Source organism: Hirundo rustica, chromosome W, assembly GCF_015227805.2.
Source record: "Hirundo rustica isolate bHirRus1 chromosome W, bHirRus1.pri.v3, whole genome shotgun sequence".
NCBI lineage: Eukaryota > Metazoa > Chordata > Aves > Passeriformes > Hirundinidae > Hirundo > Hirundo rustica.
The window spans coordinates 21,310,789-21,337,350 of record NC_053487.1 but is presented as its reverse complement, the minus strand read 5'-3'; the positions used below and the strand labels follow the sequence as shown (position 1 = coordinate 21,337,350).

Sequence of the window (26,562 nt, the reverse complement as noted above, 5' to 3'; positions counted from 1 at the left end):
AGCCAATTGGTTGGGAATCGCTGCATCTCCCAGATCTCTGGCCAGTGATGTGTCTGCATCCAGGGCTTGGATGGGATTGGCTGAGGTCTTTGTTCCCCTAGGGACTTCTAGAACAAGCCAGGTCAGCCGAACTGGACTTGCCATGACCAGATTTATTTTGTCTTAGCTAAAGACTAGCTGTGACACTGTGGGAGACAGAGGTGTGTGTATATTTAAGTTAAGTATCATAGAATCATAGAATGGTTTAAGTTGGAAGAGACTTAAAGATCATCTAGTTCCAACCCCCTGCCATAGGCAGGGACACCTTCCACTAGACCAGGTTGCTCAAACCCCTGTCCAACCTGGCATTGAACACTTCCAGGCATGGAGTACTGCAGGGATTGCCCATGTCTCAAGCCTGTCAAGGTCGCTCTGGATGCCATCCCTTCCCTCCAGCGTATCCATTGGTGTTGTTGGCAAACTTGCTGACGGCATGCTCAATCCTGTCATGAATGAAGACATGGACTTCAGCTTCTTGCAAAGAGACTCGAGCTTATTACCATCACACAAGGTCTTATATACGGTACAGGTATGCTAAGCTTTTATACTATGCTAAAAATACACTAGCTAAAATTATACCTGTTAGCATTTTTCTTAACCAAAACAAACGTACATTGGCCACATGCCACCACCTGTGTTGCTGTGTTGGAGTCCAGGGCATTCCTTTGGTTGCCCTGGAGGGTCAGGGACCTGGGCAGGGGGATCTGGGATCCCAGCCCAGAGCTCAGAGAGACACTGGCTTTGATTTCTGTCCATGGGAAAAACTTCCTACACTGAGAGAAGGTTTACAGGCCACAAGAATGTGAGAAATAGTAGTTTAGCTTATCACAGAATGAGAAAATAGTAGTTTTAGGTTCCTAGCATTGAAGTGAATGGGGACAAGATGGAGAATCTGGGGCATTGTCTCCTTCTTCTTCTCCTTCTTCTTCCCTCACTCCACTGCTTCATTGACGTGGCACAAAGTAGTTAGTGAGGATTGGGTCAAAGTAAAGATGACCTTTTTAGTAATAGTGATAGACATTGGTAAGAAATAGTAAACAAGAAATACGTAGTAATTAGTATAAAAGATAAGGACAGCCCAGCTCGGGGGGAGACGTGAGGAATCCATGCAGCTGCGAACATCTTGTCGGACTCCGAGAAAATTGTAAGATAAGAAACAATAAACGAAGTATGCAACCTTGAAAAATCTAAACCTGAGAACTCCGTCTCTTCCTTCGGCTCGGCTCGGAGCTGTGCAGGGGAGCAAGGACCCTGAAACCACCTCAGTGTTGGGGTAAGCCCCCGACAACTGGCGTCCCTGAGTGTGCAGAAACATCTGCCGTCCCTGAGTGTGCAGAAACATCTGGCATCCCTGACTGGGCAGAGACATCAGTCGTCCCTGACTGAGTGAGAAGAAACACCTGCTGACCCAGGTCGGACGACATCTGACTTTCCTGACTGGCACTCCTGAAAAGGAACACTGAAAAGGGTCGCAGCAACCTCTGCAGAAACATCAAAAAGCTCCCAGAACATCAAACAGCCAAGCCAACAACTCCGGAGAAGAAACACCTGTCTGGCCAGAACACCAGCTCACTCCAGTTCGTTCCAGACGACGGCTTTCCACTGGGCCCAGGAACCCGTCACCCTGATATCTGCTGGACGGAGATCGGGACACCTCTGAAACGAATCGGACCACAGCTGGGGAAAGTTTCACTTTGGTAAGACCTGTGAAATTCAGAACACACCGCGCGATGGGGGGAACTAGTTCCCAAGAGAGAACAATAATATTAGAAAATCTAAAAGAATTGATATCAAAATATAATGCAGCGCTGAAAGATAAAGAGCTCGAAGCCCTGATGTTATGGGTCAAATGTAATTATTCACAATGTGAGACCCAGTCTCTTTTTGAGCCAGGTTTTTGGCAAGAAGTAAACAGAAATCTTTATGATAAGGCCACACGAAAGCAGAAAATACCCGCAAAGCTTTTATCAGTGGGAAGAATTATATTAGAAGTTATAACAGAATATAATAGAGAAAGCTGCAGGGTTGGACAGCAGCCAGGCAAACAAAAGGAGTACAGCACACAGCCAGGACACAGAGCTATGCTAACTCCGAGGTCGGTACCTCCCCCAAGGGAATGGGAAGGGGGAGGGGAAAGAACACAGGTATTTCAAGGTCCAACAGAAACCTCGTCAGAAACCCCAAAATTAGTGCCAGGAAAACCCAAACTTTTAATACATCCAAGGGAACAGGAGGAATTTGACATGCTTTTCTTTGAAGCAATCCCAGAACAAACTCCTCATTTATATAGAGAGGGGGAGGGGAGAATAAGTCCACCAAGGAGCCCATTTACTCCTCCGGGGTCACCACGCCCATGCACTCCTCGGTCGCGGTTGCTCCTTTCCCTTCCCGTGGAAAAACCGGGTGGGGGTGAAGAGAACGGGGGGGGAAAGAGGCGGGTCAGGCACCGTTGGAGCAGCGGGGGGGCGAGGCTGCGCGGGGGATGGAGGCTGCGCGAGGGACCGAATCTAACCTATCGCGTCGAAATGCGGCGGGACGCGACGGGGCGCGATCGCAGGGTGCGTCAGGAGATATAGACGCGAGTCGCGATGAAAAGGAGCCCGCGGGCGGAGATTCTGGAGCTGGGGGGATGAGAACAGAGCAGGCAGCTCGGCGCGCGCTGATGACGCAAGCTACGGGAAGCGAAACAGCTCAAAATATCGCGTTGTGGAGAGCCGGGAGGGACGCGCCGAGGGCGGAAGTGTCGAGCCAAGAACTACAAACCCCAGAAGGCTCAGCGGCCGGTTCAGGCGCATGCGCGACAAGGGCAGGTAGAAGCCCAGGGCGCGTTTCTATTCGGGGGGAAGCTGATTCCGATGATGAAAGTGACGGGGCGGACCTTGAGCGCCAGACAGGACGGGGCATCCCGTCGGATTCCGCGGGACCAGGACTGGCAGGGGCGGAATGGGCGGTGACGGGGCGTGGCCGAGGCGGGGAGAGTCTCGAAGGCACCACCCCCAGGCAGCAGGGGCTGCGGAGCCCGACTCCGCCCACGAGCAGCTATGACCTTGAGATGCCTGTGTGCGGTGATTCAGGGACAGCTGCCGAGGTGTTACGGACGGACGCGCGTCCGAAATTTTCTCAGATTTTACAGGCTTTTCCAGAACTTAAAAGATACTTGAGAACTCCGAGCCCACAGAGGACAGCTGCCAGCGTGCCGTCATCACCAAGAGGCGGGGCAGAGAGACAGCGAGCACGGAGATCATCAGTTGCATCCACCGAAGGATCGGTATGGGAGGATACGCCCACATTGCATCGTTTCTTTCCAATTTCATACAAAAAATCAACTTCTTCAGAACAGCGATTCAGGCGGAAGCCGAGAGAACCTTTGCCAATGGTGAGGGATGATGATGTTATTGATGAGGACCACGAGATGTCAATCACAGATGAAGATATAATCAGAATCACGGCATCAGAAGGGATTCCTGCCAGGAGAGTAAAGGCACTTGAGTTTACACGACAAGCTTCGTCATTTTTGTTATCTGAGGACTTTATGAACAAATTTTTTCGAAGGTTCACTGAAACAGCATTTCACCATGACCCCACGTCTTCTTTCTCTCAGATTTTTCTTCCAGGGAAGGAAGTTTCAGAAAAATTTGAGGATGCTCAGCAAGCTCTGATTCCTGTTCAGCGAGTGAAAGAGAAAAAGAAAGAAAAAGAAAAAGAGAAAGAAAAAGAGAAAGAAAAAGAGAAAGAAAAAGAAAAAGAAAAAGAAAAAGAAAAAGAAAAAGAAAAAGAAAAAGAAAAAGAAAAAGAAAAAGAAACAAAACCCGAGGAAGTGAAGCCTCCAAAACAAGTGGGTCCTGAGAAAGAAGAAGCAGCAGAGAAAGCAAAAACAAAGGAAACAATTTCTGAGGCAGGCACCGCACAGGCTTCTGCCAAGCCAGAATTTTGTCCAACAGACTGGACAAACATAAAGAAATTTGCATTGAAAGGGGATACACTTTCAATGGATCCAAAAGGCATAGCTATGCCAGTGACATATGATGCACATGATGCAAACCCAAAATGGGAGAGATTGGATCGTGAAGTCGTCAGGGATCTGATGAAAGCCGTTCGTGATAATGGATTGGGGTCTCCATACTTCAAACAACTTTTGAAAGGGACATTTAATATTTATGATTTAACACCATTTGACCTCCGATCTCTTGCAACCATGATCCTGAGTGACTCACAATTCATTCTCTGGGAAGCAAAATGGAGAAAAATTTTAAATTATTACAGAATCAAATACCAATGAGGGGCAAATGCAGGCTTCACAGTGGCACAATTGGCCGGTGATCCACCACTTGACAGTGCGGCTCGTCAAGCCAGCTTTCTTCCTCGAGATGTTCTGACAGACATCAAAGATGCAGCCAGAAAGGCAATGGTGCAGATTCCACCAGCAGGAGTCACAGAAAGTCTTTTTACAGATGTAAAGCAAGGTCCTTCAGAACCCTTCGCTTCATTCATCGATCGTCTCACACAAGCAGTGGACAGGCAAGTCATTGATGAGGGAGTGAAGTCACATTTGATCCGGTGTCTTGCATTTGCAAATGCCAATCCAGAATGCAAGCGAGTCATCAGTGCAATGCCAGGCCAACCCACCATGGCAGAAATTCTAGAGGCATGCACCAAGGTGGGGACACCACAGCACGTTGCAACAATTTTAGGAGGTCATGTGGAAAAAGCTGTCAAAGAAGCATTTGCAAATTTTCAACAAAGACAGTGTTACAAGTGTGGCAAACCAGGGCATTTCAAGAAGGACTGCCCACAAATTACAAACAATGCAGACTCATCAGATCATTGTTCGGCATGCGGGAGAAGGAAGCGTCGTCCTGCAAGAAACAATGCAAGTGGAGGAACTCAGTCGGGAAACTCCAGAAGGAGCGTGGATCGTCAACGCGCGACGACACAAGTGATGGCGATGACTCAAGAGCAAGCTCCGCAAGGGGGACAGTCATCGGGGAACAGCATTCTGACACCCTCAGCAGGACAATTTGTAGGATCCCCAGTGATCCAGAGTTATTACCACCCGGGGCGCAATGCGATTTGGCAACTTCCAAAGTGATATGTTTTTTGGATGACAATTATGCAGTGATACCCACTGGTGTCACTGGATCCTCGTGGAAGAGGCAGGACTTTCTAATTATAGGTAAGGACAGAAGCAGTGTTTTGGGACTTGTTATTTACCCTTCTGTCATTTCAGCAGATCGCAATGATGAGTTGACAGTTTTAGCGAAGCCTCATCAGCCACCATTGATCATTCCCCCGAACACCTCGATTGCCAGGGCAATTGCATTGCCACCCCATGCTGCAGAACAAGTCTTGCCAGTGCTCCGGGAACAAGATCCTCCTTCAGGTGAGCACATGGAGGTTCATGCCTCCTGGGTGAAACACATAGGCCAAGACAGACCAATTCTCGTCTGTGAATTGACCCAGGGTGACAAAACAATCGCAGTCAAAGGGATGCTCGACACGGGGGCGAACATCACGGTAATTTCATATCTTTTTTGGCCCAAGAGTTGGAATTTAATTGCTCCCTTGAGTCCTCTTTCAGGCATGGGGGGAACACCTTGTGTCTGCAGAGTGAAGATGCGATTGTTGTTTCGGGGCCAGGAGGTAAGACTGCAATCATTCGCCCATTTGTTGTGCAAAGACCCATCACAGTGTGGGGAAGGGACATTTTAGTGCAATGGGGTGTGAGGTTGGAAGTGGATTTTTAGTGGGGGTCACTGTGGCACTCACCACTTTGAAACTGACCTGGAAAACAGACAATCCTGTCTGGGTGGATCAGTGGCCCCTTGAGAGGAAAAAAATTGAGTGCTCTCAAAAACTTGGTCAGGGAACAATTGGAAAAGGGACACATTGTACCAACAAACAGTCCCTGGAATTCCCCAGTTTTTGTCGTTCGCAAGAAAGCCCCTGGCTCATGGAGATTGCTTCATGATCTCAGAAAAATCAATGAGGTCATTGAGGAAATGGGACCACTTCAGCTGGGGCTTCCATCTCTCTCAATGATTCCGAGAGATTGGCCACTGGTGATCATTGATCTCAAAGATTGTTTTCTCAGCATCCCACTTCATCCAGATGATGCTCCTCGATTTGCCTTTTCCATCCCAAGCGTCAACAGGGAGGAGCCTCTGCAGAGATACCATTGGGTTGTTCTTCCTCAAGGTCTCAAGAACTCTCCAACCATCTGCCAATGGTTTGTTGCACGGGCACTGTGTCCAGCTCGAGAGAAACATCCAGGAGCAAAAATCATTCATTACATGGATGATCTGCTCATTGCTGCCCCGACACAACAGGAATTGCAGAGGGCTCATGACTGTGTGATCACAGAGGTGCAAAATGCAGGTTTGGAAATTTCCACTTCAAAAATCCAGGAAATTGCACCTTGGAAATATCTAGGATGGAAAATCACTGAACAAACAGTGAAACCACAGAAAATTGAAATTAGAACAGAAGTTAACAACTTACAGGATTTGCAACAACTTTTGGGAGAGATCAACTGGATGAGATCCATCTTGGGGATCACAAATGATGAACTTGCACCGTTGTTCAATCTTTTGAAAGGGGACAATAACATCAAATCCCACAGGAGCCTCACTCCTGAGGCTCGGGAAGCCCTTGAGAAAATTGCTGGAGCCCTCCAGCAGAGACAGGCACATCGTTTTGTAACATCTTTGCCTTTCTTTCTTGCAGTGTTGGGGGAAAAAATACAGTTATATGGGTTGATTTTTCAGTGGGATTCATCACAAAAAGACCCATTGTTGGTTTTGGAGTGGATTTTTTTATCTTACAGGTCTCCGAGGACGATCCTCTCAAGTCTGGAAATGATAGCTCAGATCATCATCAAAGCTAGGACCAGGCTGCAAACAATGGCAGGCAAAGACTTTACAACAATTCACCTGCCTTTGAAAAAAGATTATTTTGATTGGGCATTGCAGAAATCAGAGGACTTGCAGATTGCATTGTTAGATTACTCAGGTGTTTGTACTATTCATTTCCCAAGCCACAGGCTGTTGAAAGCAAAATTAAGTTTCAGAGAAAAGCCAAAAATAAGTGAGGTGCCATTGGATGCAATAACAGTATTTACCGATGGCTCTGGAAAAACTCACAAATCAGTAAGTACATGGCAGGATGACATCACAGGGGAGTGGAAATCAGATATAAGAATAGTACAAGGGTCACCACAAATAGTAGAATTAGCAGCAGTGGTCAGAGCTTTTGAGCTGTTCCAGCAACCTTTTAATTTGATCACAGATTCAGCTTATGTAGCTAATGTGGTCAAAAGACTTGAGGGTTCACTCTTGAGAGAAGTTGACAATGAAAATTTATATTCATATCTATTGTGCATGAGGACATTGTTGCAAAACAGAAAACATAAATATTTTGTCTCGCACATCAGAGCACATTCTCCTCTTCCAGGTTTTTTAGCAGAAGGCAATGCACATGCAGACAAATTGACCATGCCAATTTCAAGGACATTACCGAACATTTTTGAACAGGCAAAATTGAGTCATGCATTCTTTCATCAGAATGCTCAAGCACTAATGGACACTTTTCACATTTCCAAAAGTCAGGCAAAAGAAATCATTAGTGCTTGCCCTGATTGTCAGCTTGTTCAGCCTCCTGCTTCCATAGGAGCAGTCAATCCAAGAGGATTGCACAGTTTGCAGTTATGGCAAAATGATGCCACAAAATATCCATCTTTTGGGAAACTCAAAAATGTTCATGTTTCAGTTGACACATTTTCAGGTGCAGTCTTCGCATCACTGCACACAGGTGAAACAGCGCAACACGCTTGTCGACATTTCTTGCAGGCATTTGCATCTTTGGGCGTGCCACAAGAAATCAAAACAGACAATGGACCAACATATATAGGGAAAGTGCTTGACAAATTCCTGAAGAGGTGGGGTGTCCATCATACCTTTGGTATCCCACACTCTCCAACAGGTCAAGCAGTCATTGAAAGGACACATCAAACATTAAAATCCCTTTTGGACAGACAAAAAAGAGGAGAAGCAGACGCAACACCATACATGCGCTTGAATAAAGCCTTGTATGTGTTGAATTTTCTAAATTGCTCTTTTGCAGAGCCAACTCCACCAATCATCAGGCATTTTTCAAACAGCACGAGAGCAAAACTGAAGGAAAATCCTTTGGTTTTGGTCAGAAACCCAGAAACAGGACAAATTGAAGGGCCATTCAAATTAATAACTTGGGGCAAGGGATATGCTTGTGTCTCCACAGCAGTTGGGCCAAAGTGGCTGGCGGCGAGGCATGTGAAACCGTACCGAGTCCAGACGCAAGCAGAGACAGACCCCAAGACCGGAGGAAGAGAAGTGGGCACGCAGACGTGAGCCGGTGTCAAGACAGCAGACATCCTTTCGTTCTACGTGCAAAAGAGACTTTGGGACTTGTTTTCTTGGGGGCTTGGGTGGTGTTGCATTTCTAGGGGTTCCCAGGGAAAAGAGGGCATTGAAAATGAAAGAACTATCCTTGTGCCTCATTCTCTCTTTGGTTGCCTTGAGCAATGCGGCAGTTTTGCCCGTGGCTCAACCAAAAGAGAATGTTTGGGAGACTCTAGCCAATGCATCAGGTTTGGACACCATCTGCCTGACTCACTCAAGACCAGGGAAACCTTTTTCAACTTGTTTAGTGGGATTGCCAGTGAGCAAATGGCCGATTCCAGAAAACATCCCTCCAGAGATTTCAAAGTCCATTGTAGATCCAGTGGACCAATGGGATGTTTGGACGAAATTCCTTCCTGTGGCTCCTTTTGAACCTCAGGAACTGGAAATTCTTGGATCGGTCCAACTGCAATTCTGTGTGAAATTTGGCCTTTCTGGAGTGACAAAAAATAGAACTGTAGACGTCACCCCAAACCTCAATTTTTACAGAAATTCATCATCTTGGTGTAATTACACTAAGATGCTGAAGAAACCATCCAATCATGTTCCAGCTCAGTTGCCGAGGGGAAATTTTTTTCATTTGTGGGGACAAAATTTGGCCCGCAATTCCTGCAAATGCCACAGGTGGTCCTTGCAGCATTGGAATGCTTTCATTGCTAACACCCGACATGACATTGATGAGAAAACTAAAACAGAGAGGGAAAAGATCGGTTCAAATGTATGATCCAAATTGTGATGATGATGTTCACACATGGAGCAAGGCTCAGAGAACTGCAGTTGCAATTTTTTCACCACAGGCAGCGTCAGGAGCAGCCTTGACACAATTGGATCACGTGGGTTGTTGGTTGAGCAAACATGCCCGAGCTGTCTCTCTTGCACTGAGTGACATGTTGTTAGACATTGATAGTGTAAGACGAGCAAGTCTCCAAAACAGGGCAGCGATTGATTATCTTTTGCTGACCCACGGGCATGGGTGTGAGGAATTTGAGGGAATGTGCTGCATGAATTTGTCGGACCATTCCAAATCCATTCATGAAAACATCAGACAATTGAAGGAGAGTGTCAACAAACTTGGAGAGGTAACTGGGTCATGGATGGATGGTTTGTTCAATTTGTTTGACCTTTCACCATTGTGGAAGGAAATTTTGAAGATAGTTATATATATTTTAGTAGGGCTTGTAATCCTTCTCATGATTTTGCCGTGTTTGTTTCTATGTATACGACAAGACATGGACAAAGTGGCCAAGGAGGTGTTTTTGGTTCAAACAGGAGGGGGAGATGTTGGAGTCCAGGGCATTCCTTTGGTTGCCCTGGAGGGTCAGGGACCTGGGCAGGGGGGTCTGGGACCCCAGCCCAGAGCTCAGAGAGACACTGGCTTTGATTTCAGTCCATGGGAAAAACTTCCTACACTGAGAGAAGGTTTACAGGCCACAAGAATGTGAGAAATAGTAGTTTAGCTTATCACAGAATGAGAAAATAGTAGTTTTAGGTTCCTAGCATTGAAGTGAATGGGGACAAGATGGAGAATCTGGGGCGTTGTCTCCTTCTTCTTCTCCTTCTTCTTCCCTCACTCCACTGCTGCATTGACGTGGCACAAAGTAGTTAGTGAGGATTGGGTCAAAGTAAAGATGACCTTTTTAGTAATAGTGATAGACATTGGTAAGAAATAGTAAACAAGAAATACGTAGTAATTAGTATAAAAGATAAGGACAGCCCAGCTCGGGGGGAGACGTGAGGAATCCATGCAGCTGCGAACATCTTGTCGGACTCCGAGAAAATTGTAAGATAAGAAACAATAAACGAAGTATGCAACCTTGAAAAATCTAAACCTGAGAACTCCGTCTCTTCCTTCGGCTTGGCTCGGAGCTGTGCAGGGGAGCAAGGACCCTGAAACCACCTCAATGTTGGGGTAAGCCCCCGACATTGCTGTCCACGCGTTCCCCTAACCAATCAGCATTCTGATTATGTGGTGTCCACGAGGAGGTTACATGACTTATTTTTAATTCATGCCAGCTGCACACCTTCCAAAGTGCTTTTTGTGAATGATCAGGAGTGAGCAAAGGTGAACAAGGCCCTTATTCTAGAAGACTTTTCTTGTTTCCTACATCTTCCCCTTCTTTGTTCATATATTCTAACACTAAAACAGTCTGCACCTGTAAGCCATTACCTTATTGAGACTATTATTGATCATCTGTTGCACACAAGAGAAGATGCATGGAATACATATCACAACCAATAAAACACACCAAAGATAACTATGCTATATACTACTAAGTGTTTAAACCATACCCTGAAGCTGAGGTCATCTAGCCAAGAGAATAAAACCCCACAAGTCATGTTCATTGTGTTGCTGCAGCTGTTTAGTAAGCTGCTTAAGGTTGCTGATGCTTTTATGAATGGATTCTGAATGATCACTCAGATTCATACAACACATACCATCAAAGTCCTCACATCCATGGCCTTGGGCTAATAGCAAAAAATCAATGGCTGCCCTGTTCTGTAGTGTTGCATGTCATGCTGAGTCAATGTCCATCAGTAATGCTGAAAGAGCAACACCAGTAGCATTAGCTTCCTTTGCAAGCCAGCAGTCAATTTTATTTAAGGAGGCCAAGGCATGAGCAGTACCTACTGATGGCCTCATACTGCCAAAAATGCGCTCAGCTGTGTTCCAAAAGGTTACCTTTGAGTCACATCCCTCATTAAGAACATGCATGCTACGTTTAGCCTGATGCTGATCTGTAATAATTAAAGCTGTCTGATTTTGGTGAAACAAGGTTAGCTGACCAATGGTACATGGTCCACCAACAGCTCTGCCTAGTGTACCTTTCCAGACATGTTCCCCACAAATTAAGAACAAGTCTGAAGGGAGACCAATAGCATCAATGCCAGGTGGTAGTCGACTTTCCAGTCTGATTACACCACAAGGAAGCATTGCTAAAAATGCTTTTGGGAGACACATCAATGCCACCACTCTATAGAGTCCGGACGTGTGAATAAGGTAGAAACATAGTGAGGCACATAGAGTGCCAAACATGTCCAATTCCTGTAGTTGCGAGGATAAAGCTGGCAAGTTGTTCACCTTTCTTAGATCTTTGTACCATGTCTCATCCCTTCCTGTGGTTTCCCTTCCTGTGGCTTTTCATCAGGTTTGCTGGCACCACCCCTTGGGCTGAAGTACACCTGGTGCCATGCATTTGTCCTGCACACTTTCATTGTACAGTTTGCCAAAATGCTTCTTGTTGATGGGCACTCCTACCAAACATGCAAAATGGATCACTGGGGCTTGACATAGCAATGCGCATGTTATCAGTATGCGTAGCATTAGCAAGGGTGATTCATACATTTTCTCTGTCCATCTTAGGGAGTAAGACATTGTCCTGGTTTAGGGCAAATTTTGGGAGGAAACCTCCAAAGGGGTCTCCTCTAGAAAGCAGATTTCAGTGGCCCCTCCCTCTACTGGTTCAGGAGAAAAATCTCCTTGGAGAAAAGTGGAAAAAATTTATTATTTAGCAACCAAAGTATTCACAAGCATGAAAAATGAATAATATTAAACAATGGAACCTCTTGTTGCTCTGAAGAGATGGCAAATTCATAAAGAGTCCTCCTGTAGTTCAGAGAGTCTTTTTTTTGGGTGTGTCTTGGCTCAGCTCTCTCTCAGTCCCTCTGGGGCTTGGGCCTCTCTCTGGGGCTCAGGTCCAGTGTGCCAGTCACAGTGCAGCTGGGGGGGGGAGGCTGGGCCATAGTCCTGGTGTTCCCGGACTGAACAGTAGCTGAACAGTTAAAAAAAAAAAAAAACAACTTCTGGCCTCAGCTAACTAGAAAAAACTAACTAAAAGCAAAGGAGAGCTCTCTCCTGCTGTCCGTGCTGCAGACGACAGAGTCCGTGAGAAAGGAATTCCGGGGGAGTAAAATGAAGCTTCTGCAGACAAACGGAGCACTTCTTCTCCACCCCCCCCCCCCCTTCCCTTTCACTCTTGGAATGAGTCTTAAAGGCACAGAACTCAATATCTGGCATAAGCAGACAGAGGGGATACAATACAGCATCATAAAGTCACCTAGGACAGACATTCGCAGTACTTTTGCCAATCAGGATAATGCAACAAATGGTCGCACATACCACAAAGGAACCCATTTCATAGGGTGACCTGTTGAGACAAAAGCATAACCCCTGTCCCATGTTAGTAGATCTAAGGGTCCTTTCCATTGCCCTGTTAACAGATCCTTTATCATCACCGGAGGTCTGGGACGAGCCTTTCTATCAAAATAATATTGTCTTTTGCATACTAGTTGGGCCACCTCATCTCGGTTTAGAAAACTGAGAACATACAAGGCTTTTGCTAGTCTGTCATGTGGGCACCCTGACTCCCCCTTCTTTTGTTTTTCAAGCATAATTTTCAATGTCCTGTGGGCACGTTCAACAATAGCATGCCCAGTGGGAGAGTGGGGAATACCTGTGTTGTGGGAGACACCCTGTTGGAGTCCAGGGCATTCCTTTGGTTGCCCTGGAGGGTCAGAGACCTGGGCAGGGGGGTCTGGGACCCCAGCCCAGAGCTCAGAGAGACACTGGCTTTGATTTCAGTCCATGGGAGAGGCTTCTTGTACTGCAGGAAGCATTGCAGGCCACAAGAGTGTGAAAGATTGTAGTTTAGCTTATCACAGGGTGGAAAAAACAGTATATTTAGGTTTATAGCATTGAAGTGAATGGGGACAAGATGGAGAATTTGGGGCGTTGCCTCCTTCTTCATTTCTCCTTCCCTCACTTCATTTCTGCAGTGACGTGGCACAAAGTAGCTAGTGAGGATTGGGTCAGAGTAAAGATGACCTTTTTAGTAATAGTGATAGACATTGGTAAGAAATAGTAAATATAAAATACGTAGCAATTAGTATAAAAGATAAGGACAACCCAGCTCGGGAGGAGTCTTCAGAAGTCCAAGCCGCGGCAAACATCTGTTGGACTGAGAAAATTGTAAGATAAGAAACAATAAACGAAGTATGCAACCTTGAAAAATCTAAACCTGAAGACTCCGTTTCTTCCTTCGGTTTGGCACAGAGCTCTGCAGAGGGCCAGGACTCTAAAACCACCTGAATGCCGGGGAATTAAACCCGACAACACCCCACTGTTGTAAGAACTGGCGAGTCCATTCAGAAGTATAGGCATGTCCATTGTCCATTTTAATAGTGTCCGGAAGGCCTAAAGTGGCAAAGTATGCGAGCCAGTGCCGAGTGACATCGCGGGCCCTCTCTCCGGTGTGGGCTGTTGCCATCAAAAAACAAGACTAAGTGTCAACAGTTACATGAACAGACTTCAAACAACCAAATTCTGGAACATGATTGACATCAGTCTGCCAAACAGAGTTAGCAGTCAAGCTTTGAGGATTAACGCCTTTGGGCAAAGGAGCAGGAGCAACTCCATGACAGAAGGGACAAGACAGCAAAATGTCACGAGCTTGTAAGGCAGTTAGTTGAAACTGTTTGTGTAAGGAGCGAGCATTCTGGTGAAAAAAGTCATGAGACAGTTTGGCCTGTGCAAAAGCGTTTCGTATAATACCTGGCATAACAGTGATATCTGTGTAATTATTACCTTCTGCAATACGGCCGGGCAAACCTGTGTGAGAGCAAATGTGCAGCACATAAAAATCATGCTGCCAACTGTTAATCAAAGTCCAAAACATTCTTCGGTCTGTAAATAAAAGCGGATTATCGACATGCCGTAAATAGGAGGATTCTAAATGAAAAATCACATTAGCATAATATGCAGAATCATTTACAATATTAAGTGGTTCCTGTGAAAACAACTGAAAAGCATATTGGATAGCAGCTAACTCCAAAATATGCACTAAGGCATTATCCAATGTCAACACCTTTTTATGCCATTGGGCAGAGTCACCCTGTCCTAGGGTGACTTTATGATGCTTGTATCCCCAATTGTCTGTTCTGTTTGTGCTGTATATTGAGTTCTGTGCCTTTAAGACTGGTTCTGGGAGCAAGGAGAATCACGGAGTTTGTTTTGAGAAAACTGCCTGACTCCTCCACATTCTTCAGATGGGGTGTTCGGCAGAGGCTTGGAGAGACTGCAGGACAGATTCTTTTGCTTTTAGTTAGTTTCAGCTAGCTAGGGCAGAGAAGTTCCCTGGACTGTTTTTTTTCTTTCTTTCTTTTTGTTTTCTTAGGTCTGTTTAAACCTTCTCTGGACTGAAAAAACCCAGGAGAGCACTGGGAGCTTGCACCTGTGGCCCACTGGGGCCTGGACCTTGGCATTTTCCAGCAGTGCCAGAGGGACTGGGACTGATAAAAGACTGAGAGATAGTTGAGCTACATCCACGGCAAGAACTTTCTCAATTTGCGATCTCACTCCAGAACGAGAGGTTTTATTGTTTCATATGATTCATTCTTGGTACTTGTAGGCACTTTGTTAAGTAAAATATTTTTTTCCACTTTTCTCTGAGGAAGTCCTTTCCTGGACTGGTTTGGGGGATGGGCTGTTTTGGTTTGCTCCCCAGAGGGACCCCATCCAGGGGTTTTCTCCCAAATTTGCCCTAAACCAGGACACACCCATACGCCAAACTACCGCAGCCTTGCAGGTTCTGATGGATTCATCCGTAAAAACTATCAGTCCATCTACAGGGGTCATGCTACAGCAGCTTTTCGTATATAAGGGGAGGCTACCCACCTCCATCCACAGACAATGTGAAGGATAATGGATAGACAATTGCCCAGAAAAGTCTGCAAGTGCAATTTGAAAGTTAGTATCCTCTGACAACAGACATGACAAATTGTCCTTACTCACAGGTATGTAGATAACATGATGGTCCTGGCCATTGAGGATTTGCAGCTGTTCCCTGACTCTTACAATCAACTGTGGAAACTTCTCACTGATAGTCCACACAATTTTCATTGCAGTGTGAGGTAAAAATAACCATTCTATTACATGCAAAGGACCCTTATCACTGAAATAAAACAGCAAAGGGTTGAAATTTACTAGCAACTATGTGTCAGAGACTGAAATGTTATAGTTTAAGACTTAAACATTTTCATGAAGAACTTTTGCCTTATAGCAAAACTGTAATTACAAAAGCTGCAGAGAAGACCACCACAGCGTAAATGGGGCACTGACTGAGGCCTTACACTGCTCGCTGATGAAGATAAGATAAAGTTGTTGCAGCAGCCCTCTTATCAGAGGGTAGAAATGAGCCAAGACACAGACTTCTTGTTTATCACAGCATGAAAAGAGTCCTGGTTTATTCCTCTTTACAGCTTAGCCATCCTGACTCCCACTATTCACTGACACTGGCTGCAGCAAGCTCCTACTGTAGGTTTCCCTTGCAGCCTCTGACTGCTGGTTATTTCCTGCTAAACTATGACTGCATATATTAGTTTGCAGACTCTGAATGCAGGCTTTTACCTAGCTAGACTACGACTGCAGGTTCCAACAACAGGCTCTAACTGCAGACCCAGACTGACCTCACAGCAGTGATTCTCTCTCCCCAGGATCCTTCTTCTTCATGATCCTCTCATTCCCTCTTAAGGTTCCTCCTCCTTCATGATTCTCCTCACTAGCTAACTGTTGGAACCCTGGAGGCTGAACATTTCAGGCTTTCTGTTCTAAAGGGCACTGACCCTAAAGTAGGCACTACATTTGACTTGAGGCCATGGAACAGGCTTCCAAAGTTGAGTGATAGCACTGGGGTTGTGGGTGTGTAGTTTGAATAGTATTGTGTGATTTCACAGGGTGAAAAACTTAGATTTGAGATTTTAGTATATAGTAATATGGGGCAAGATGGAGGACTTTGGGCATTATCTAAGTCCTTCTTTACCTTCTTCCTTCTTCTTCATGGGTTTGGGTGGTTTTCTGTAATTGGATGAAAGAGGTCTGCATTGCAGGCCTTGGGTGGTCACTATTGGGTCAGAAATATAAATAATATAGATGTCACCTCATTATTGGGTAATTAGCACTTAAATAACCTTGGAAAGAGTTAGAGGTACTCCATTTTACCTTCATTTTCTAACTTGCTAGGTAGAGCTCATGGCTCGTGAGCCTGTAAATAGATAAGAAATAATAAACATCCAAGTCCAAACAGAAACTGCAACTCCCGTGTATTAATCCTGACCTTGGAAGAGAAAAAGAAGCCAGAACCATCACAGCTAACCCACTCCCTTTTATCACATTTATCTTTATTGGCTATAGCTGTGACTCATCAGGGGTGAGGCTGTATTGGGTAATTACCACAGCTCTTACTTATCAGGAATGAGGTCACCTGTATTCCCTTCTCCTACAAAAGTAACAAGTCAGGGCTGGGGAAGAATACATTCACACAGGGAACAAGCTTAACACCTTTGGAGTGGAGACTGCAGCCCCAACTATTGACTGCCAGGTTCAAACACATTCTCACACCAAAGGGTGGGGGGCAGGAGAGGTTTTGGGTGTGTAGTGAAAAAGGCTCTGGTGAGAGGCAGGGATGGCCCATCCTCCGCTGTGCAGACCAACTCAGCTGCAAGGGCCCTTCACCTAGGGGAAAAAGCTTATCCACAGCAGAGGGGGTGTCATGGCCCATAAAAGGCCCCTCCCAGTGTTGGAAATTAACCATGTTGCTAGGAGAAGTACAAGGAAAGAATGTGCTGACAAACGAAGCATGAGGAACGGACCAAGACGTCGCGGTTAGGTGATCACGGTGGTCAAAGAAGAATAGAATTTATAGTGGGAGCCTTTTGTGTAAATAGAGATAGGGAAGCAGGTGTTGTGGGAACGGGATATAGCCTATAGAAATTAGAAGATTAATGTTAAACTGAAATGTCATGTATAGCACATACGTTGATGATGTAATCTGTAAGAAATAGTATAAAACCTGTAAGAAAATGAGGGTCGGTGGGATTCTGATTTGGGACGCTGGTCCCCGGGTCCCCGGGCCCGAATAAAGCACCGCATAAACTACTTTGTAGTTTGTGTTTCTCTTCGTTGGGCAACAGTTTTCTGGCGACCGCGGCAGGACTCCGAAGGTTGCTGGGGCGGTTCGCGAGGTGATCTACTCCACGCCGGCACCAGGTGATTTCTGGGGAGACATCAACCCGTGCCCGACCCCGTGCCTGTCGGACAACTACGAGGTAAGCCCAAAAGGTGCTTTATTCTTAAAGGATTTTAGACGCCTGCCGATTAAGACGGACCTACGATCCGCACGGTTGGGCTTGGACGTCCCAGGTTGGTGGAAAAAAAATTGACCATAAATCTCGACGAAAGTTGAGTAGGATCAATACCTGCTAGCAGGATATAAGGTGGTAAAGGATATAAAGTGGTAAAGGACATAAAGTGGTAAAAAAAAAAAAAAAAAAAAAAAAAAAAAAAAAAAAAAAAAAAAAAAAAAAAGAGCCATTTAAAGGGTTTAAAACGTCCTCGGCAGGGATTGAAATCCCGGAGGACTCACCACTAGGTTGTTTAATAAGGAAATGGAAAGAAGGGAATTTTGGTCAAGAATTAGCTAAAGATAAGTTGATTGATTTTTGTAATCATGTTTGGCCACAATATGACACCGCGGGAATGCAGTGGCCTAGGAATGGGACGCTGAATCATGATATTATTACTCCAATGATGCATTATTTACAGGATAATAGTAAATGGGAAGAGATACCATATTTGGATCTGTTTTATTACTTGGGACGAAGAACGGATTGGCAGAAGGAATGTGGAATAATGGTTCTAACTGTGGCAAATGAGAAGTGTCGGGGTTGCGAGAATCGGGATCAAAAGGCGGACTATCTAGTTAAATATAAAGACCCTGGGGAGGATGTGTCCCTACTGGTCTCCCCTAGTGCTCCCCCACCTGAAACCGCTTCAGAAGAAGAGGGAGAAGAGGGTGGGGAAACAAGGGAAAAAGGGGATGGCAAAAGTAAACGGCATACCCCGATATCTAAACGAACAAGGGGTCACCTAGTCTCTAAGAAAGGGGGCCGGGAGGGGGGAACACACGTAATGGCCCCGCTGAGAGAGGCGGTGGGACCCCAGGGATGATCGAGTAATGGTGAAAGTTCCGTTTTCCCCGAATGACCTGATGATCTGGAAGCAATCTGCAGGATCTTATAGGGAGGATCCCGACCGTACGGCCAGGGTAGTAAAAATGGTAATAAAAACTCAGAACCCTGATTGGAATGATTTACAGGTTTTATTAGATACTTTGATGGACTCTACTGAAAAGGAAATGGTGTTGCGGGCTATAACGGAAAAAGCGAGAGAAATGATAAGGTTGCGGGTGGCGGATGGAACTCTGAATGAATTAGTACCAAGGGAAGACCCTGAATGGGACCCCAATACAGCACGGGGACACCAAGCATTGAAGGGATACCAGGAATTGTTAATTGAAGGAGTTAGAACAGGCATTCCAAAGACGGTAAATTGGTCCAAACTTTATTCAGTGAAACAAGAAAAGAATGAATCCCCTTCTGCTTTCTTAGAACGATTGAAGGAAACTGCGAGACGGTATACTAGTTTAGAAGTAGAGGGGGAAGCGGGAAGGTTACAATTGGCATTAATCTTTATGGGGCAGTCCCAGGAGGATATTAGAAAGAAATTGCAGAAGTTAGAAGGTGAGGATACCCGTAATTTAGAAAAATTGTTGGAAGTTGCCTGGAAGGTCTGTAACAATCGGGAAAAGGAATCAGTCAGGAAGCAACAAGCTAGCATGTTGGCAGTACTCCAGCAAGCTGTGGGGAGAGGTAATAGAAGGGGGCGTGCTAGAGGCAGAGGAGGATTTGGTAGGGGTCGTGGCGGGGGCCAGGTGAGACTGGGATATGACCAATGCGCCCTTTGTAAAACTAAGGGACATTGGAAAAATGAGTGCCCATTGAATAGTGGGATTGGAATTCCGAGGCAGTTTGGGAATTCGTCAGCAGAGGTCGCCCAGGCGCTGGTAATGGGGGAATATCAGAATCAGAGCTGACTAGACCGGGATCTCAAGGTTATCATGGAAGTAGAGGGAGAACCGTTAGAATTTAGAATAGATACAGGTGCCACATATTCTGCAATCAATACACAGGTAGGGTCATTAAGCGACACAAAGATACAAGTAGTGGGGGTTACTGGAAAAATTGAAGAGAGGGCATTTCTTCGGCCAGTAGATATAAAGTTTGGGGGAAAGGAATTTGATCATCAATTTTTGTACATGCCAAATAGCCCTGAATCATTGATAGGACGAGACCTATTGTCGATGTTACAGGCCAGAATTATTTTTGAAAGAGGTAGGGTCAAGTTAGAAATTCCGGAAGAAAATATTGGTAAAATGTTCATTATTAAGGAGGTAGAGCCCCAACCCATTAGAGAAGAAATTGAGCAAGCTGTAGTTCCCTGGGTATGGGAAACTGGGACCCCCGGAAAGTCAAAGGCAGCACAGCCAGTAGTAGTAGAACTAAAAGAGGGGAAAGAACCAGTACGACTAAAGCAGTATGCAATCAAACCTGAAGTCAGGCGAGAGGTAGCCCCAATTATTGATCAATACCTAAATTTAGGCATTTTGCAGGAGTGTGAATCCGAATATAATACTCCTATTTTTCCAGTTAAAAAGCCTAATGGAAAGTATAGGTTAGTGCAGGATTTAAGAGCAATAAATGAGATAACCAAAGATATTCATCCCGTAGTTGCTAATCCTTATACCTTGTTGACATCTGTATCAGAGAAATTTGAATGGTTTACCGTGATTGATTTAAAAGATGCCTTTTTCTGCATCCCACTGGCACTTGAAAGTAGGAAATATTTTGCATTCGAATGGGAAAATCCAGACACGGGACGAAGAAGGCAGCTGACTTGGAGCCGACTACCTCAGGGATTCAAGAACTCCCCTACCATTTTTGGAAACCAACTAGCTCGGGAACTAGAAGAGTGGAAGACAACCCAGGTAACAGTACCAAGCATGTTCTATGTGGTTCTCCAATATGTGGATGATATTTTCCTAGCAGCTACGGAACGAGACATCTGCTCCCAATTAACCATAAGCCTTCTGAACATGCTGGGACAAGGAGGATATCGAGTTTCGCGAGACAAAGCACAGCTGCAGAATTCCTCAGGTCGGACCGAGAGGAAGGGGAACTCGTCCATGACTGTGTGGAGATAATTGAGCAGGTCTATGCAAGCAGAAAAGATTTGAAGGATGCACCGATCGATAGCCCAGACTGGGAGTTGTTCACCGACGGGTCCAGTTTTGTCGAGAACGGCACCAGGTATGCGGGTTATGCGGTAGTCACAACTCTTCAAGTAATAGAAGCAAAGGCTCTTCCCCCTGGAACCTCGGCTCAAAAAGCAGAAATTAGAGCCTTAACTCGAGCCCTCGAATTGAGCAAAGGAAAGAGGGTCAATGTTTGGACTGATTCAAAATATGCCTTTGGGGTGGTGCATGTACATGGAGCTCTGTGGAAAGAGCGGGGATTGTTAACGTCTCAAGGGTCAACAATAAAACATAGGGACGAGATCCTACTCTTGTTAGAGGCTGTAAGAGAACCCGAGGCAGTAGCAGTAATGCATGTGCCAGGACACCGAAGAGAAGATGGAAAGATATACCAAGGTAATCGATTGGCAGATAAAACGGCTAAAAGAGTAGCGAAGGAAATAAGGATTCAATCAGCTCTTATTCCAGCTAAGGGAAATCCGGCGGATTCCTACATGAAAGATGAGCCTCCATACCTACCAGATGACGTGAAGTTGGCCCACCTGGTGAAAGCTCAGAAGAATGACAAAGGGTGGTATGTAACAGCAACCGGGCAGGTGGTAGTACCTGCGAAGATAATGCGAGCAATCTTGGAGACTGAACATTACAAGTGCCACTGGGGAGCGGAGGCCTTGGTAAAATTTTTAAAGAATGAGGTAATCTCTAATCAGATGTTAACAATGGCAAAGCGGGTTAATGCAACCTGTCCCACTTGTGTGAAAAATAATCCCCTAGTGCGAAAACAGGTTCAGATGGGAGGGTTAAAGGTAGGCCCACAGCCTGGAGACTACTGGCAAATAGACTTTTCGGAGCTGCCTAAAGCCCAAGGTAATAAATACCTTTTAGTGTATGTATGTACCTTTTCAGGATGGCCGGAGGCGTTTCCCTGTCGCACGAATCAGTCAAAGGAAGTGGTTAAAACCCTTTTGAAAGAGATAATCCCCCAGTTTGGAATCCCGTTAGGAATGTCATCAGATAGGGGACCGCATTTTGTGGCAGGAATCATTCAAGGTGTAGCCAAGGCGTTAGGGATTAGATGGGATCTACACACTCCGTGGAGACCGCAGTCTAGTGGCCAGGTAGAAAGGATGAATCAAACATTGAAGAATCAGTTGCAAAAGATTTGCCAGGAAGCCAAAGTTCAGTGGCCCCAAGCTCTGCCAATAGCATTATTGCGCATCCGAATAAAACCCAGGGAGAGGATAGGAGTCAGTCCGTATGAAGTATTGTACGGTAAAGCTTATCATGCTGCAACCTATCAGGGGGACCCCCATTTAACAGGGGACCAAGTATTATTAAACTATGTGTTATCTTTAAATAAGACTCTTGCAGCTGTACGGGGAGCCTTGCAGTGGAACCGCCCGCTACCACTAGAGAACCCAGTTCATGACATCTCGCCAGGAGACCATGTGTACGTGAAAAATTGGAGCGTGGAGCCTCTGAAGGAGTCATGGAATGGCCCCTACCAAGTGCTGATGACCACGTACACCGCTGTCAAGGTCGCTGGGATTGATAACTGGATACACTACACCAGGGTGAAGAAGGTACCGACGAGATGGGAGGTGCAGCCCATAACGGACACCCGGATGGTATTCCGAACAAAGCCCTGATCATCTTGATACTGATTGTTTGTCAGTTAGTAGCCTCAGCAGTTATAATTCATGTACCAGACCCTTTAGTCTTAGTACCGGAAAGTGGAAATGTTGAATTAACCTGTTTGTTTTCTGACAACCAGAAAGCTGGATCCCATGAAATTAATGTGAGATGGAGAAAAGGCCTTGACATCGTAAGTAAAGGAATAATGACACTTTGGGATGACCATCAGCAATCAGGAAACACTACCTTAAGGATTCCTAAAATCACAACTTCTGGAGAAGGTAGATACACCTGTGTAGTATGGATAAAAGATAGTTTTGATTATGAGGATTTCGAGTTGGAAATTATAAATGAAAACTATACCAGTGCAGGTTCGGTAATAGTAGCACCCTTGAGAACAAGCCAGGATATTTGGTTGGGCCCGCCATTGAGAATTAGTTGTCAATAGACCTTGAAGAATAATTGCAAAAGAAGAATAAGGATTAGCTGGTGGAAAGAGAGAGATGGAATGGGATCAATTGAAGGAAGGAAGTAGTGAGTGGAAGAAAGAATCTAAAGGGGTCGGGTGGTATAATATCACATCTTTTGCTTCAACAACTATGGCAGGGAATTATCTGTGTATAGTTAAGTGTGGATTAGATGGAGGATTTGGACTTCGGGAAGTGGTCGCTAGAACAAACCCGGATCAGGGAATAGGAGCAACTGAAAGAACAATCTTAGCAGTAGAAAGAGAAAATATTGCTTTAAATTGTACAATATCCCAAAATTACACTGAGTATGGGTGGTGGCATGAAACAAGGATTAGGCCGGGATCAAAGTATAAAATCACAGCAGGAAGAAAGGAAATAGCATTGCAAATTACTAATGTACAGAAAGGGGATGACGAAGGAGAATATTGGTGTTGGATAGCCCGAGATAATTGGTGGGGTCACAGTCAAGTAACGTTAAGAGTAAGGGACATACAAGTTACCAGACAGGTCCCGGAGAGAAATCAAACCCTAAAAATAAGAGAAGGACAGGAAAATTTAATAGTAGGACTAATTCGAGACTTCGGAAGAATGCAAAATACAACTTCAATAACAGCCTGCCTGCCTCTTCCCCAAGCGGCTGGAGACCCAATCCCGTGGGGAATTATACCCATAAGGGAGATGCCAAGCGCCACCGCGAATGTGACCTGGAACTGTGAAATAGTGTCTAAGGAGATTTTAGACTGGGTAGAGGTTTGTATGTTACGAATAAAGATTAGTAAGCAAAATTGTCAGCAAATACCAGGATATTATAGATGGATAGAAGATTCAAAATTGTCAGCAGATACCAGGATATTATGGATGGATAGAGGATCCAAGCTTAAGGGAAATTGTTTAGTGATTGGAAAAGTGTCCGAGCCATGCGATAAGATCCGAGTTCGGAATAAGAGAAAGAAGATAGAAGAAGTATGTCAGAATACCACTGAGACAATGACAATGGAGGAGTGGAAAACAATCTGGGGACCTAGTCTGTTAGAAACTTATAGTTACCTAGGGAAAGTGAATTGGTGCATAGTGTGGGAAGGGAAAAAGAATCAAGATTTTGGGCAGAAGTCATTATTCAAAGAACAATATAGGGAAAAGGTGGAGATGATGGAGTTATGGAATTGTACACAGGTACTAACCTGTGACACTCCACCAGTGCAGATTGGACTTGAACCAGTGCGAGTGCTGTTGCAGTGGGGATGTGAATGTAGAGGATATAATCACACCCTTGCAAAGAAAGAAAAGGAGCCCTGGGATTGCAAGACGACCACGGTTAGGAGCCCAAGAAATTTAGTTTGGGTTATGGGACATGGATTATGGACTACGCACATGCCCATAGATGGTGCAGTTACACAAATTACATTAGGGGTTCCTACCTTATGCCCATTCTGGAAAACTTCTAAGCTGCAAGAAAAGGAATTGGTAAGCAGAAAGAAAAGAGAGATAGAAGATGATGCTTCGATTCAGGAAGATTGGCATGAACCTGATGATGGAGTAAAAGTAGGATGGATGTTAGAATCACTGTTTGCCCCTATATCATCTTACAGAAACAGGGAGATGTTGTGCCGATTATTAGGACAGACGGAGAGGCTTGCAGCTACAACTAAAAAAGGTTTTAGAGACTTGAATCTTCAGCTGCAAGCGACTACAAGAATAACATTACAGAATAGAATGGCATTAGATTTACTGCTACTTAAGGAACACGGAGTTTGTGGATACTTAAGAAACAGAGTAGACCATTGCTGCGTGCACATCCCAAACGTGACAGAAGAAATAGAAAAAGATATAGATCAATTAGAACAAATAGAATCCAAAACAAAGGAGATACAAAAAGATGCTGAGCATAATTGGGTAGGAGCCCTGTTGAGCTCCTTAGGAATCCAGGTTTCCGGTTGGGTATCATCTATAATACAATATGTAATAATGTTTGTAATCGTGATAATTGTAGTGATCATTGTATATAGATGTCTTTTAGGAATGATTCTGAAAGAAGGGGCTCACACCAAAAGGGTAATACAAGCAGTTACCCGAAGAGAAGTGATACAACCTCGTGTAGCTGAGACTCAAACCTAAGAAATTGAGCATCCTTGCAACGGAATTGAAGAATGCTCAAGAGGGGGGACTTGTTGGAAATTAACCATGTTGCTAGGAGAAGTACAAGGAAAGAATGTGCTGACAAACGAAGCATGAGGAACGGACCAAGACGTCGCGGTTAGGTGATCACGGTGGTCAAAGAAGAATAGAATTTATAGTGGGAGCCTTTTGTGTAAATAGAGATAGGGAAGCAGGTGTTGTGGGAACGGGATATAGCCTATAGAAATTAGAAGATTAATGTTAAACTGAAATGTCATGTATAGCACGTACGTTGATGATGTAATCTGTAAGAAATAGTATAAAACCTGTAAGAAAATGAGGGTCGGTGGGATTCTGATTTGGGACGCTGGTCCCCAGGTCCCCGGGCCCGAATAAAGCACCGCATAAACTACTTTGTAGTTTGTGTTTCTCTTCGTTGGGCAACACCAGGGACCCCCAGACCCTGCACCAGAGCACTGCAGCATGATGCAACAGATCCACAGTGTTGCAAGGGACAGTGTCAAACTGGCCCTCTGCAAGGGAGGCACATGGGCATTCCCACCTGGCCCAAAACATATATTAATCCACTGGATTCTATACTTTTTGGCATGGTGGCATAGCAGCAGCGAAGGTGGCAGGGGACCCTCACCACCAAGAAGACCAGATGGAGGGGAACGAGATGTTGGGATGCCTGGAAAGGTGATATGTTTTTACCTAACCCCTGTCACTCTCCCCCTGTCCCTTCCCTTCTTTTCCTTTTTCCCCTTTCTTTTCCCTTTTTCCTTCCTTCCTTCCTTCCTTCCTTCCTTCCTTCCTTCCTTCCTTCCTTCCTTCCTTCCTTCCTTCCTTCCTTCCTTCCTTCCTTCCTTTTTGGCTCTTTTACTATTAAATGAAATTATCAGTTTTTTGGTACCAGCATCTAACCTTGTTTGGTTTTAATCATGTTTTTTTGGGTATATTTTGAACCTTCAAAGTTCTTTCTGTTTTATACACAGAGACTTAGTTTTCTTTGCTCTTCTAGGTTTAAACCAGATTGCAACACTATGGCAAGACAAACAGGTTCATCAGGGTCCCATCTCCAGCCTTGGTGATTTTCCAGTGCCTTAGCACAATGCGCAAAGGCATTTTTAGTCTCCAGAGTTAACTGTCGACATGAATTGAGATGGGGGTTTCCCTTAAGCAATTAAAACAAGGGGTGTAAAAGTTCTTTAGATAAACCCAAAATAGGATGCAACCAGTTAAAGGAATCTAGTCATTTCTGCAAATCATTTAAAGTGAAGGCATCTTTTACACAGAGCTTCACTGGCTGAGGGCAAATGGTCTGCTGAGTAATTTTCCACCCTAAATAATGCCATAATAATGCCATGGGGACTGATGCTGCACCTTTCCAGGTGCAACAATCAGCCCTGCCGCTTGGACCACCTGAATGGCTGCCACCTGAATGGAACACAAAACAGAATGGTCTTGAGCTGCAAGCAAAATATCATCCATATAGTGGTATATGGCCACTGTAGGAAATTGGCTCCGGACAGGTTGCAGGGCAAGATCAACCACCCTTTGGCATATGGTTGGGCTATTGCACATGCATTATGGCAACACTGTCCAATGAAACCTTTTCATTGGCCCAGCATGAGTCAAGGTGGGCACTGAAAAGGCAAAATGGGGTACATTGTCAGGGTGTAAGGGTATGGTAAAGAAACAGTCTTTTAGATCTATGACTATCAG

At 45.0% G+C, this 26,562-nt stretch overlaps 1 protein-coding gene across 1 annotated transcript; it reads left to right on the top strand.

Annotated features, from left to right (window-relative positions):
• Positions 1 to 17,439: 17,439 nt before the first annotated feature.
• LOC131378748 (uncharacterized) lies at positions 17,440 to 25,173 on the top strand. Its single transcript, XM_058423921.1, has 2 exons — positions 17,440 to 17,573; positions 21,979 to 25,173. The coding sequence occupies exon 2, from the start codon at positions 22,756 to 22,758 to the stop codon at positions 24,835 to 24,837; it is 2,082 nt and encodes a 693-aa protein (XP_058279904.1). The 5' UTR covers positions 17,440 to 17,573; positions 21,979 to 22,755; the 3' UTR covers positions 24,838 to 25,173.
• Positions 25,174 to 26,562: the final 1,389 nt, after the last annotated feature.